The sequence below is a fragment of the Mustela lutreola genome, chromosome X, assembly GCF_030435805.1.
Source record: "Mustela lutreola isolate mMusLut2 chromosome X, mMusLut2.pri, whole genome shotgun sequence".
NCBI classification, from domain to species: domain Eukaryota; kingdom Metazoa; phylum Chordata; class Mammalia; order Carnivora; family Mustelidae; genus Mustela; species Mustela lutreola.
Genome location: NC_081308.1, coordinates 78,876,886 through 78,889,443, shown reverse-complemented (window position 1 = coordinate 78,889,443; position 12,558 = coordinate 78,876,886). Strand labels below are relative to the sequence as shown.

Here is a 12,558-nt window from a genome sequence, read left to right as displayed (position 1 = left end):
TCAGTGGGTTAAGCCTATGCCTAAGGCTCAGGTCATGATCTCAGGGTCTTGGGATCCAGTCCCGCATCAGATTCCCTGCTGAGCGGGGAGCCTGCTTCCCCTTCTCCCTCTGGAGCACCCCCTGCTTGTGCTCTCTCTCCTTCTCTCACTCTGTCAAATAAATAAATGCTTTAAAAAAAAAAAAGAAAAAAAAGTTAGGTAGCTTGCCCACTATCTAATGCAACTAGCAAAGAGAAAAGAACAGAATTCAAGCCCAGCAATTCTGACTCTAGAACCTACACTAAAAATCAGGTCATAATGTCTTAGTAAGGAAATCAAATGCTAAGACTTGTTAATTATTGGGATTCTCCTCTTTTATACTCTAAGAAAGGGTTTTGTGAATTGTGTGTATGTTGTTTGATATAAAAATGGCCATCAACTCTGAAGAGCTGTGGGATATGTATTTGTTGCACTAAATCAATTAAATATATATTAGTATTCTGAAAAAATTTGGCAAAGAACATCCATTTGGGCTTTTTCTATATTGTCCATATGTAATGCAAAATTTAGAAATAGTTACTGTAATCATATACACATGCATGGACACTGGTCACCATTTAAGTTCTTTAAAATTTTCACTCCTTTTTAGAAGAGTTAAATAAAATGCCCCCACATCTGTAATAAAAAAAATGTTTGGTTTATTTGAATTTTAATGTAAGAATTCTTCAAATAAGTACCATGGGCAAAAGATTTTTGAACACCCTCGTAAAAGTGTTTCTCTGCAATGTGGATTTACATTTTTGAACATGTATGCTATTTTTAAGTTTAAAACTAGCATTAGAACAAATACCCAAATTAGTAACTGATTTTCCTTTTCTGTCATTGCATTAATTGTAACTGCCTTTTCAAAATTAAAAAAAAAAAGACTTTATTTATTATTTGACAGAGAACAGCTAAAGATGGAACACAAGCAGAGGGAGTGAGAGAGGGAGAAGCAGGTTTTCTGCTGAGCAGGGAGCCTGATACAGGTCTCATCGCAGTACCCCAGCATCATCACCTGAGCTGAAGGCAGATGCTTAATGATTGAGCCAACCAGGTGCCCTGTAATTGCCCCTTTCAACACCATGAAGTAAGGCTATCATGCCAGAAATGTAAATCACAAATATTTTCTTTAAAACTCAAATGTTATAGCTATATACCATATTCTATTCATTTGTGTGTATCTTTATTTTAGGAATGAGTATTGAATGAGATAATGTTGTTTTGAAACTTGCAGGATGAAATAATAACCAATATATGAAATTTGAAACTCACAATATGAAATAATAACCAGTTATTTATGACAATTCTGTCTTTTAATCATAATTTACTAACATCTTGAAAATGCTTTCTGTACATTTTAGTAAACTGGTCTCTCTTATCACAGGTGAGAAAACAAAGGAATTATTTATGCTCCTGAATAATGCTAGCTACCACTCCTGTGGCTGGGCTGTAGATAGCCACACACTGACTATTCCACAAAAACAGAAAAGCATTTGTGTTTCTTGTTTTGATTTGTTTTCTAGGTTACCAGTGCTATTATTTTCCTTTTTCCTAAGATATCTGAGAGCAAAAATGAAAGGCCAAGGATGAAGATCCAGCTATTTAACTGTCTCCACTATAATTAAATTCTGTTATCTCACAATTTGTTTCTCATTCCCTCCCAAAAATATCTAAGAAATGTTTACAATTTAGGCAATTAAAATAGATACACAATAGAAGAGAATAGAGAGGCCAACACATATATGGACAACTAATTTTTGATGAAGGTACAAAGATAATTCAGTAGAGAAATGTCCCCAATGCTGGGACAATTCGATACCTAATTTCAATCTATATTTTATACCAGGTACAAAAATAGGTCAGATCTAAATGTGAAATCTCAAAGTATAAAACTTCCAAAAAAGCATAGAAGAATATCTTCCTGATTTGGGTTTTTGATCTCGGGCTAGGCAAAGATTTCTTAGAGATGACACCAAAAACATGGTTCATAAAAGAAACAAAGATGATAAATTGGAATGCATCAAAATTACAGACTTCTTTTTTTCTGAAAAATAAATCTATGAAAGACACTATTAAGAGGATAAAAAGAAAATCCACAGATTAGGAGAAAATACTTGCAGAATTTACATCTGCTAAGGACATGTATCCACATTATATAACAAATTCTCAAGACTCAATAGTAAGACCAGAACCCTATAGGAAAATGGGCAAAATATGAATAGATAGTTCACCAAAGAAGATATGTGGATGGTAAGTCACTACAAAAAAATCATATAATTATATAATTAAATGCACCCTCAGTCATTAGGGAAATGCAAAGTAAAACCAAAATGAGATACTACTTCATACCTATCAAAATGGCTAAATTTAAAAAGAATGACCATACCAAGTGTTGGTGTTCCTAGTAGGAATGCAAAATTGTACAACCACTTTGGATAACAGTTAATTCTTAAAACGTTAAATATACACATAGCATGTGAGTCATCAATTTATTTATATAACATCCCAGAAAATGCAAACTAGTCTATAGAAACAGAGAACAGATCAGTACTTGCCTAGGTAGGAACAAGGGCAGGCATAATGAAACTTTTGGGGGTGACAAAAATTTTTTTTTTTTTTTTTTGGTGGACCGATGGGGGTGACAAAAATTTTCATTATCTTGACTGTGGGTGATGAGTTCACAATATAAAGATTTATTAAAACATCACATTGTGTACTTTATGTACAGTTGTATCTATTGCACTTAAATAAAATTATTTTTTAAAAAGAATTAACTTGTGTTTTCAATAAAAGCTGTCTAGATGAATAATTAAAACAACAAAAAAGTAACTCCACAAATAAGTGAAATTGCAATGCTTGGCGTCTTAAATATCTATAACAGAGATAATGCTATAGCACTTATTGCATATTATGTATATGTGTTTGTGTGACAGGGTTGGTAGTAGTTGGGATTGTGTATATGTTCATAACAGGGAAGGTATAAACAGATATCTAAGAGTCATGGTCAGCCTGAATATACCAATAGATTCTGTGTTAAGCATCATCTCATGTACAAGTATGAACATTTGACCCCCAAAAAGAATATCATAAAATAATGAAACAGAGAACATATCACTATGCAAATAAATTAAAGATGGCCTTATGAAGAATAATAAGCATGTTATATGCTAGAATGCTTACAAAAGTATTCACAGTAGAAAATATATAATATAATGCATTAATTAAATGTGTTATATAAAGAAAACACTTATGTTCTTTTAGGAAATTGCCATAATAAAATTAAGTTAACTAATAGACCAAGAAAAGCCTCAAAAATGAAAGTACATTACAAGAACCTAAGGTAGCACAGACACATCAAAAGTAGACCACTATGGTTAGAAGCCACCTATAGTCTTTGGCTTGGGAAAAAGGACACCCAAAAAATTAAAATAGTTCATTAATATCTGTATTTGAGGTTTTTTTACAAGTTTTTTTCTGTTTTTATTCTCCTTGTTTCATGCCAAACGTCATTGTTTCATTATGATTAAGTACTAATCCCTGAAAAGTATTGTTTAGATGGCAATTTAAATTGAAATTAGGTAATTTATAATGAAAGCTGTAGTTAAGATGTATTTTCCAATGTTATAAGTCAGAAAGATGTATTTCCTAAAGGAGTTGACTTAAATTATTTTTCTGTAAGATTTCACCACTGATTAATTTATTTCTTAATTCAGTGGAAAAGCAAGCAAAAGATATAAATAGGTAATTCTCAAATGGACAATAAAAATATGAAAAGAAGGAAATTCATCAAAATGCTAGCAATGGTTATCATTTGATTGTTAATATTCTGTATTTTTACCATCATTGGAATTTTCTATGTTTTTTCTTTCCAATGTTTATATACCTTGAAAATCAGAAATAATAAAAGTAAATTTATTTCCAAAATTGAAAAGTGTTCCTTAACTTTTTAAAAATATATGACTAAATGACAAAGCATAAATTCTATAATAAACAGGTAACACAAAGATTAATCTAAACTTTAATATTTTTACTCATTTGAAGTGATAATTCATGTTTTATATTTTAATTTACTACTTGTATTCTATGAACAGATTTAGACACTGAATGTGATTTATTAGGTTATTTTCTACATTAGTATATCAAATCACTCAAATATGTGTTTTTTTTTTTCTTCCACAGAAATATCAGGCTATCTTCCAACTAAGTCTTTAAAAGACTGTAATATATCCTGTGAATTTTTATCCAAATACAGATAGGTAATTCTTGTCATTCATAAAAATGGGCTAAATATATTTCTTACCTTTAAAGAAAAGTAAACACTGGTCTTTTGGATTGTACCAATGGAGGTGTTCTGTAGCAGAAATGTTTCCTGTAAATAAAAATAACAGATGCCTGTTTTTAATCTTCATTTTACAAAAGTTTATTCACATATCACTGGATTTGTAAATCATACGTTAGTGTGGCTGGAATATTAGAATGTTAGAAGAAAATTGGTGGCAGATGACGTTGTAAAATATACCCTGACAGAGGATGCACCTTTTCGTCAGCCCAAATTCCCCCTCCTATCTGGCTGTTCATGGAATTGAAAACCGCTGCTCAGAAATATAGAGCAAACCGTCTGCTTTTAAATAATATTGCCTAACGTTTGAATGCCCTTGTATTTCATCTACAAAGTTCTTGCAAGCATTCTGGCAAGTCAGTAGCAAGGTTGGGATATATTATATGCCAGTTTAAAAAGAGAAATATAGCAAAAATGGTGTAACTGACTCACAGCAACATGGGTTATATCCAACATGTATATCCATCTACAATAGATGGATATAAACCAGGCTTGCCAAACACCACAGATAGTACTTATTAAAACTGATACGTGGACACATTATGCCTGCTTTCTAGCCCCTTCCCCCTTTGCCAGTAAATGACTCCCTTTTTTTTTTTTCTCCAGTGTAAAAATACATGCCCAAGGGTATTTAGAAAAAGATATTTTTTGGAAAAATCATAGTCACACTACCCAATGATGCCATTTGGAGTATTTTCATCCAATTTTTTAAAAACAGATTTTTGTCAAAAGGCTTCTGACAAACCAAACGGGATTTCAGGATGAGATGATGGGAGAAAGATACCCCTCTTCCCTTGTTAGGAACGATGGCTAGTATTTTTACCTCATATCTAAGCTTGTTTTTGAATTATATAACTATAAAGACAGAATTTTGAGGGGAAATAAACGTCTTACAAGGGTGTGTGCCTCAGCTACCAAGGAGCATCTGGGAAGGTGGGAGGGGCCTGGAGGGCGGCGGGTGCTTTTGGTTTTTCATTAGGCTTAGAGACCGTCAATCAAAACTTGCCCAGCAAATGAGGCGCGAGCTAAGGGCACACTGGGAACTAAATTAACGGCAGTTCTGACTGCAAGGGGTGGGGGCTTGCGATCTAAAGTCTGGAGAGATCTTGGGGTCTTACACTTCGCCATTAGGCTGCGGCACGCGTTGGTTGGCCGCAGGTACAGTGAGAGGCCCTGCTGCCGCCGCTCTCGCCCAAGCCTCCATTGCCGCTTCCACCTCTGCGCGATCGCAGCAGCCTAGCCCAGCCCAGCCCAGCCCAGCCCAGCCCAGCCTAACCCAGCCCCGCCCTGCGCTACTGCTACCTTCGCGGCTGCTACCTTCGCGGCTGCAACCTTCTCAGCCCCGGCCTCCGCCACTACCCAAGCATCCGTGAGTCATTTTCTGTCCATCTCCAAGCGCGCGGTCTCAGTGGTAGTCACCACATTAAGAGGTTTCCAGGGTTGCAAAATGGCAGAAGCGGATCTTAACATGGTCTCAGAACCAGCCGCCCAAGGGGTTGCTGAAGAGAAGATGGCTAGCTCGGCTAGTAATTCTGGGGAAGAATCTGACAGCAGTAGCTCTAGCAGCAGCACTAGTTGCAGCAGCAGCAGCAGTAGCCGCAGCCGCTTATATAGAAAGAAGAGGGTATCTGAACCTTCCAGAAGAGCACGGCGGACTCAGTTGGGTAAAAGTTTCGTAGATCGGCTGCCTCAGGCAGTTAGAAATCGTGTGCAGGCGCTCAGAAATATTCAAGATGAATGTGACAAGGTAGACATCCTGTTTTTAGAGGCAGTTCACGATCTCGAAAGAAAATATGCCGAACTCAATAAGCCTCTGTACGATCGGCGATTTCAAATAATCAATGCAGAATATGAACCTGCAGAAGAAGAATATGAATGGAATTCAGAGGATGAGGCGTTCAGCAGTGATGAGGAAGTGCAGGAAGACAGTGAAATGCCTGCCTTAGAGGGTGATGGAGAAGATGATGACCTTAAAGAAAAACCTGAGGTGAACGCTGAAGAAAAAGAGGTTCGAAAAGAAATTCCTGAGGCAAAGGCTGAAGAAAATGCAGAGTCTAAAGATTTTCTGGGGGTAAAGCCTGAAATGAAAGAAGAGCCTAAGGCAGAAGATAAAGAACAGCCTAAAGAAGCCGAGGCTAAGGCAAAGACTGCTGGAATAGAGGCTCCTAAAAGAATTCCTGAGGTCAGGCCCAAAGAAAGAGCGAATCTTAAAAGAGCTCGTAAAGGAAAGCCTAAAAAAGAAGATCCTAAAGGCATTCCTGACTACTGGTTGACTGTTTTAAAGAATGTTGACAAGCTCGGGCCCATGATTCAGAAGTATGATGCCCCTATTTTGAAATTCTTGTCAGATATTAGCCTAAAGTTCTCAAAACCTGGCCAACCTATAAGCTACACGTTTGAATTTTATTTTCTACCCAATCCATACTTCAGAAATGAGATGCTGACCAAGACATATATAATAAAGTCAAAACCAGATCACGATGATCCCTTCTTCTCTTGGGGATGGGAAATCCAAGATTGCAAAGGCTGTAAGATAGATTGGAAAAGCGGAAAGGATGTGACCGTGACAACCACCCAGAGTCGCACAACGGCAACTGGAGAAATTGAAATTCAGCCAAGAGTGGTTCCTAATGCATCATTCTTCAATTTCTTTAGCCCTCCTGAGATTCCTAAGATTGGAAAGCTGGAACCACGAGAAGATGCTATCCTGGGTGAGGACTTTGAAATTGGTCAAATTTTACATGATAACGTCATTCTGAAATCAATCTATTACTATACAGGAGAAGTCAAAGGTACCTATGATGATGGTAAAGGTTATGGAAACAGAAAATATCGAAAATAAAAAAGAGGCTACCTGAAAGAATTTTCAAGCCTCTCAAAACGTCAAGTAGCAGTGAAGCAGGTTTATATAGCCTCAGGCAAGATGGGAGGACTGCTGTATAACCTCAACACTAGCATTCCTTACAGTCCTGTGTTTTCATATTTTCTTGGTAGTCTAAAAAATTGTCTTTCAGTGTCCAAGTATCAGTATCTAGACTGTTGCAGTGTAATATTCTTCAAAATACGTAAATGCTGTCAGTTATCTAAAGCATGCTCCTTTGGTGCTATAGAGTTTTGTTTTTGCAAAGTCCTTTAGTTATGTTCCTATTAGAATGTAGCTGTGAAAACTGTCATGTCAATTGAGACAAATATTGGCTTGAAAAAAAAGAGTTCCTGAAATACCAGTACAAGTGTGTTTTTTTTTCCCAGCCCAGAAAACTAAACGTTTAAATCTGCTTGCACTAGCTGTGCCTTCATTACTTTGCTATAGATATACAGTACTTACATTAACTAGAACAGCTGAACCATGAAATTTGGCTGCTTGAAAAAATTAGCATAAATTTAAGAATGTCCATCAAGACCATATATGATATTATGGCATTTATTTGTGTGACATAGTGGTCTATAAATTAATAATAACAAAGTTATTGTTTACCACTGAAGGGTTAATATGACAGTAGTTTTTAAAAGTTTCCTCATCTTATACCGTGTAATTGTAAACTAAAGTTACTAACCACATTTTCTTTGTAATATGTTGTATTTTGTCTTTCACTGGGATGATCACTTTATATCATTTGATATTTTTTTATGTTGTTCTATTGCATCCTAAAATAAATGTCAAATAAAGTATATCATGCTATAAAAATCTAACATTTTTCCAAATTATAAAAAATGTGGGTCTTCTAGAAAAAGTAGAAAATACTGAAGAAAAGGAAATTTAAAAAGAATATGTAACTATTATTAACATTCTGATATGTTTCCCAGATCTTTGCTCTTCTTTGCATAATATACATTCGAGTGATTGGAGAGAAAGAGAACAGGGGAGGAAGGCTAAGGGAGAGGAGAAGGGGGGAGAGAGGGGAAGGAAAGGAGGATGGAAGGAGAGTGGGTGGAAGGGAGGGGGAAGGGAAAGAGAGTAGTAGGGGAGGAAGGGAAAGGAAGGAGGGTGGGGAGTGGAAGGGATAGGAGGGAGTGGGGATAGGCAGAAGGGGGAAGAGGGAAGTAGCACCTCACCCAGAAAGGACATCTGTATAAGCTGTTGCTTTCACTTCCAAGAGTAGGATGGGTAAATGACCCCCAGATGTGGCTTTTTTTTTTTTTAATAGATGGCAACAGACTTTCACCTCTTCAGACCTTGCAGCTGGTTACAGGGTAATGAAATCCTGAGATTTTGGGGTTGAGGCTCCTTAAAAGCTTACCAGAGAGGTTTGCACAGGGCAGAAAGGCAAAAGCACAACAAATAGTAAAATAGGTTTTTTAAATATAATTTTTTTTCAGTGTTCCAAAATTTGTTGTTTATGCACCACACCCAGTGCTCCATGCAATATGTGCCCTCCTTAATACCCACCTCCAGGCTCACCCAACCCCCCACACCTCTCCCCTCCAAAACCCTCAGTTTGTTTCTCAGAGTCCACAGTCTCTTACTGTTTGTGGGAGTAAAGTAGTATTTTATTTCACATTTGCTGTTTTCCCTGTCCATGTATATTTTCCTTCAAAACCTGAAGGAAAGAGCTGTGACAGGAGGATTTGGGGAATTCTGGGTCTCTAGGTATAAAATTACCTGAAAATCTTTCCAAATCCCATCATATAGTTTAATATCTTGGTTTTATCCCTGTTTAACATTAGCCTAGCCTCATACCTATAAATGTAGAAAAATTACAGTCCATGACACTGTATTTAACCAATCATATATGTTTAGATATTTAGGTTGTTAGGATTTATACAAAATCAGGAAGCAAATGAATTACTTTCAGCAACACCACTGCAATTTTGAGAGTGTCTTTCTTTTAGTTCTGAGATACCGTATCCATCAAGAAAGGGTATGGTAACAGATTTACTTATATACCAGGGCCAAAGTGAAGACTATAATAAATATGGTATACCTGGATCTTTGCTGCAGAGTTTCCCAAATTGGAGGTACACTGTGCTTGCCAGACAACACAGCAGAGCCCTTACAACTTCTACGTGGAATGTAAAACCTTTATCGCATCTTAGAACACTTACTGAAGTGTTTAGACCCTACCCACTCTGTATTTTCCAATATTAAAGGAACACATCTCAGAATATTTGCAGAATATGTAGAATATATATTCTACAGCGGAAATGTAGAATATAAAAATCATTCAGAAACACGCTGCAGGAAGATAACCTGTTTGTTGATTGGTGTACTTTCTCCCAGTCTGTCTCTTAATGAGATTTTCTCACAACTTCTTGGCTCAAATCTAAAGATTAATTCAAGTTGGGCAGATGTAAAGTGAAGTGAAAAGGCAGCTATTTTTTACCTTTACTGTTTAAGACACAGGTGGCAGGGTAAGGAAAAGAGAGGGGCAGGGTAGGTGCCAAAGATGTTTACATCAGTAAGGCTAGAATTCCGGAAATGCAAGCTGTCTGCGGTTGGTGCTTCTACCACCCTGGCTAGTGAAACTGGCAAGAGCAGAGCAATCTTTGGGCTGGCACATTCGCTGGGCTACCGCTTTGTCCATCATACTTATCCAGCCAATGACTAATGCCAGAAGGAGGAGCTGACTGAGCTTGAAACTCAGGAGCGGAGTGCAGAGGCAGAAGAGCTTTTACTCAAGTCTTCTGCGACTACCTTCTGGCGCGCTGCTTTCCTTTATATGTGAATCGAGGCGGAAACAGGCGACCTCCTTTCCTGCCTCCAACCGGACCAAGGAGGACTCCTCCTCCCCTATCCCATGCCCTTCTTCTCCTCCTGACTGACTAAGCAAAAGTAAGGACTGCTGAAGAGGTAATGGAAGAAACTCCATCTAAGTGGACAAAGTGACTGTACGGTTAGTCAAAATGGTGCAAATTACCCCATATGTGTGAGTCTAGCAATACTGGTCCGCCCCGCTAAAAAAACCTTAAGGGGCCATGCGATAAGTTAGAAGCCAAATTTAAAAAGGAATTGTAAAAAGAATAAATGAAACAAGATGGGATCGGGAGGGAGACAAACCTTAAGAAATTCTTAATCTCACAAAACAAACTGAGGGTTGTTGCGGGGGGTCGGGAGAGGGTGGTGGGGTTATAGACATTGGGGAGGGTATGTGCTATGGTGAGTGCTGCGAAGTGTGTAAAGCTGGCGATTCACAGACCTGTACCCCTGGGGCCAATAATACATTATATGTTTATAAAAGAATTTTTAAAATGTTTAAAAAAAAGGAATTGCAGCCTCTTGGGAAAAAAGTATAAATCCTCACTTGATGAGGTAGGCGTTTGTGCCCACCAGCACACGTACTAATTAGGACAACGGGCCGTGTAATAATTTCAGTAAGCTTATGGACTACTTCAGATGTTGTTTTGTGCTTTTTGTAGAGTACATTTTTTAATTAAAGTGAAATATTTAATTATTAAATACATAGCATTTTAGAAGTATACTTTTCTTCAAGAGATGCAGAACATAAATTTTCTAGAGCATCTTTGCTTATTTCTATGTAGTTTAGTCCTTAAGATTTTTGTGTGTGTGTGTGTGATACAGCTTTTAGAGAGTGGGAAAATTATTAGAACTCTTCACTGAAGCAAATATTTACTTGCAGCAAAAAAAAAAAAAGTACTTGGGGAGCCAATCCAAGTGTGTGTTTTGCCTCCAGCTCAGAAGTAGGAGAGTTTAAGTCAGCTTGCTCCAGGTGTGCCTTCATTACTGTGCTGTAAAAATGTGATTTGTTGTGAGATGGTACCTTACAAAATTTTATCATTTGATTAAAGTAGCATAGAGTTAAGAACTTTCAAGAACACATTAATATCAATTATCCTAGATGAATTTTTAATTTTTGTGTGACACATAGATTTATAAAGAAAAAATAAACATAATGAAGTTGTTTTTCCTTTGTAATGCTGATAAAAGCTAGAGTTTGTAAGTGTTTCATTCACCTGTATTCATGAGTTATGTAAGTTAAGGTAATGGAGTTTATTTTCTTTCCACTACGCTTCATTGAAAGTTGTCACTTGATCTCTGTTGTATTACATCTTCTGATTATGAAATATGTTCATTACAAAAAGTTTGGAAATTATACTGAAAAGCATAAAAATTATTTTAAACAATTCGGCCTTCAAAGACAACCACAAATTACATAAAGATGTCTATAGCTTTATTATTATAACTACTATCTCTATCACTTTTCATTTAACATATTTTGTTTTAACATATATAAAGTGGATATGCCATAATTTATTGCATCAGCTTCTTGTCATGGGTATTTAGGTTAGGAACATCTTTTTCTAATTGTTTCAAAGGAAAAATGTTGCATATGTTGAAACATTTTCTCTTTTGATTTTATTCCTTTCTTCCCTGCAGAAGAGTTTTAATGTTAATACAGTCACATTGATCCTTTCTCCCCCTATAATAGATTTTGGGTATTTGACTTAGAAAGAACTTTACACATCAAGATCTTTTCTTTAATTGCCCATGTTTTCTTACAGTACTCTTATAATTTCATTTAATGCCTTAATCCTTCTGGAATAATTTTGATGTAAAGATAGAGGTAGATGTACCACCTTTTTTTTCCCTCTCAACAAAACTCACTAGTTTTTCAATACCATTTAATGAATATTAAATATCCAATGTAATTAATTGCCACCTTTATTATGTAATCCATCACTTCATGTGTTTGGGCCTACTCCTAGTCTGTTCTGTTTAAAATAGTTATTCTTGTGCCAGTATAATCTTTTCAAACAAATCTCTGATATACATTTTATTATCTTGTAAGAAAAGTTCCTTAAAAAACTTGTTCTTAAGTTTATTTTTTAGATATTTTCACCTATCTATTTTTCCAGATGAGCAGCAGTATTGCTTTTTTTCAGGGTCCTTCCCTAAAACCTATGGGTATTTTGATTGGAGTTTGTTTGAATTTATAGATAAATGTACAGAGAATAAATAATTGTATATTATTCAGTCTTTTTATCCAATAACAAGCTGTGTCTTCCCATTTAATCAATAAAATTTTAAAGTTTACCTATTAAAATAGACTTCGAAAATATTCAGAACTTGTTCTTCAATTTCTTCTTCCTTAGTCTGCCTTTTGCTTGTGCTGTTTTGCTTCTTGTTTTTAAATCATCTACACCTTGGTGTTGTCCCTTTCTTTCAGTTTTGAATTAGGACATCTGTTTCTTGAAGGGTGATGTGTGAAGAGGTAGGAAGAAATGAGCTTGAGCATCTCAGA

The 12,558-nt window shown here is 36.2% G+C and overlaps 2 protein-coding genes across 2 annotated transcripts in view; one reads left to right on the top strand and one right to left on the bottom strand.

Annotated features, from left to right (window-relative positions):
• Positions 1-4,458, bottom strand: part of FAM133A (family with sequence similarity 133 member A) — a 56,118-nt gene extending 51,660 nt beyond the window's left edge. Inside the window, exon 1 of the mRNA XM_059158390.1 lies at positions 4,322-4,458. The gene's annotated coding sequence lies outside the window, so the exon portion shown is untranslated. The remainder of the gene's footprint in view (positions 1-4,321) is intronic.
• A 933-nt stretch (positions 4,459-5,391) lies between these two features.
• NAP1L3 (nucleosome assembly protein 1 like 3) lies at positions 5,392-8,276 on the top strand. Its single transcript, XM_059157890.1, has one exon. The coding sequence runs from the start codon at positions 5,808-5,810 to the stop codon at positions 7,200-7,202; it is 1,395 nt and encodes a 464-aa protein (XP_059013873.1). The 5' UTR covers positions 5,392-5,807; the 3' UTR covers positions 7,203-8,276.
• Positions 8,277-12,558: the final 4,282 nt, after the last annotated feature.

Bases quoted from the DNA above. Each gene is read 5' to 3' on its own strand.
- NAP1L3 (XM_059157890.1), top strand. From the start codon at position 5,808: ATGGCAGAAGCGGATCTTAACATGGTCTCAGAACCAGCCGCCCAAGGG.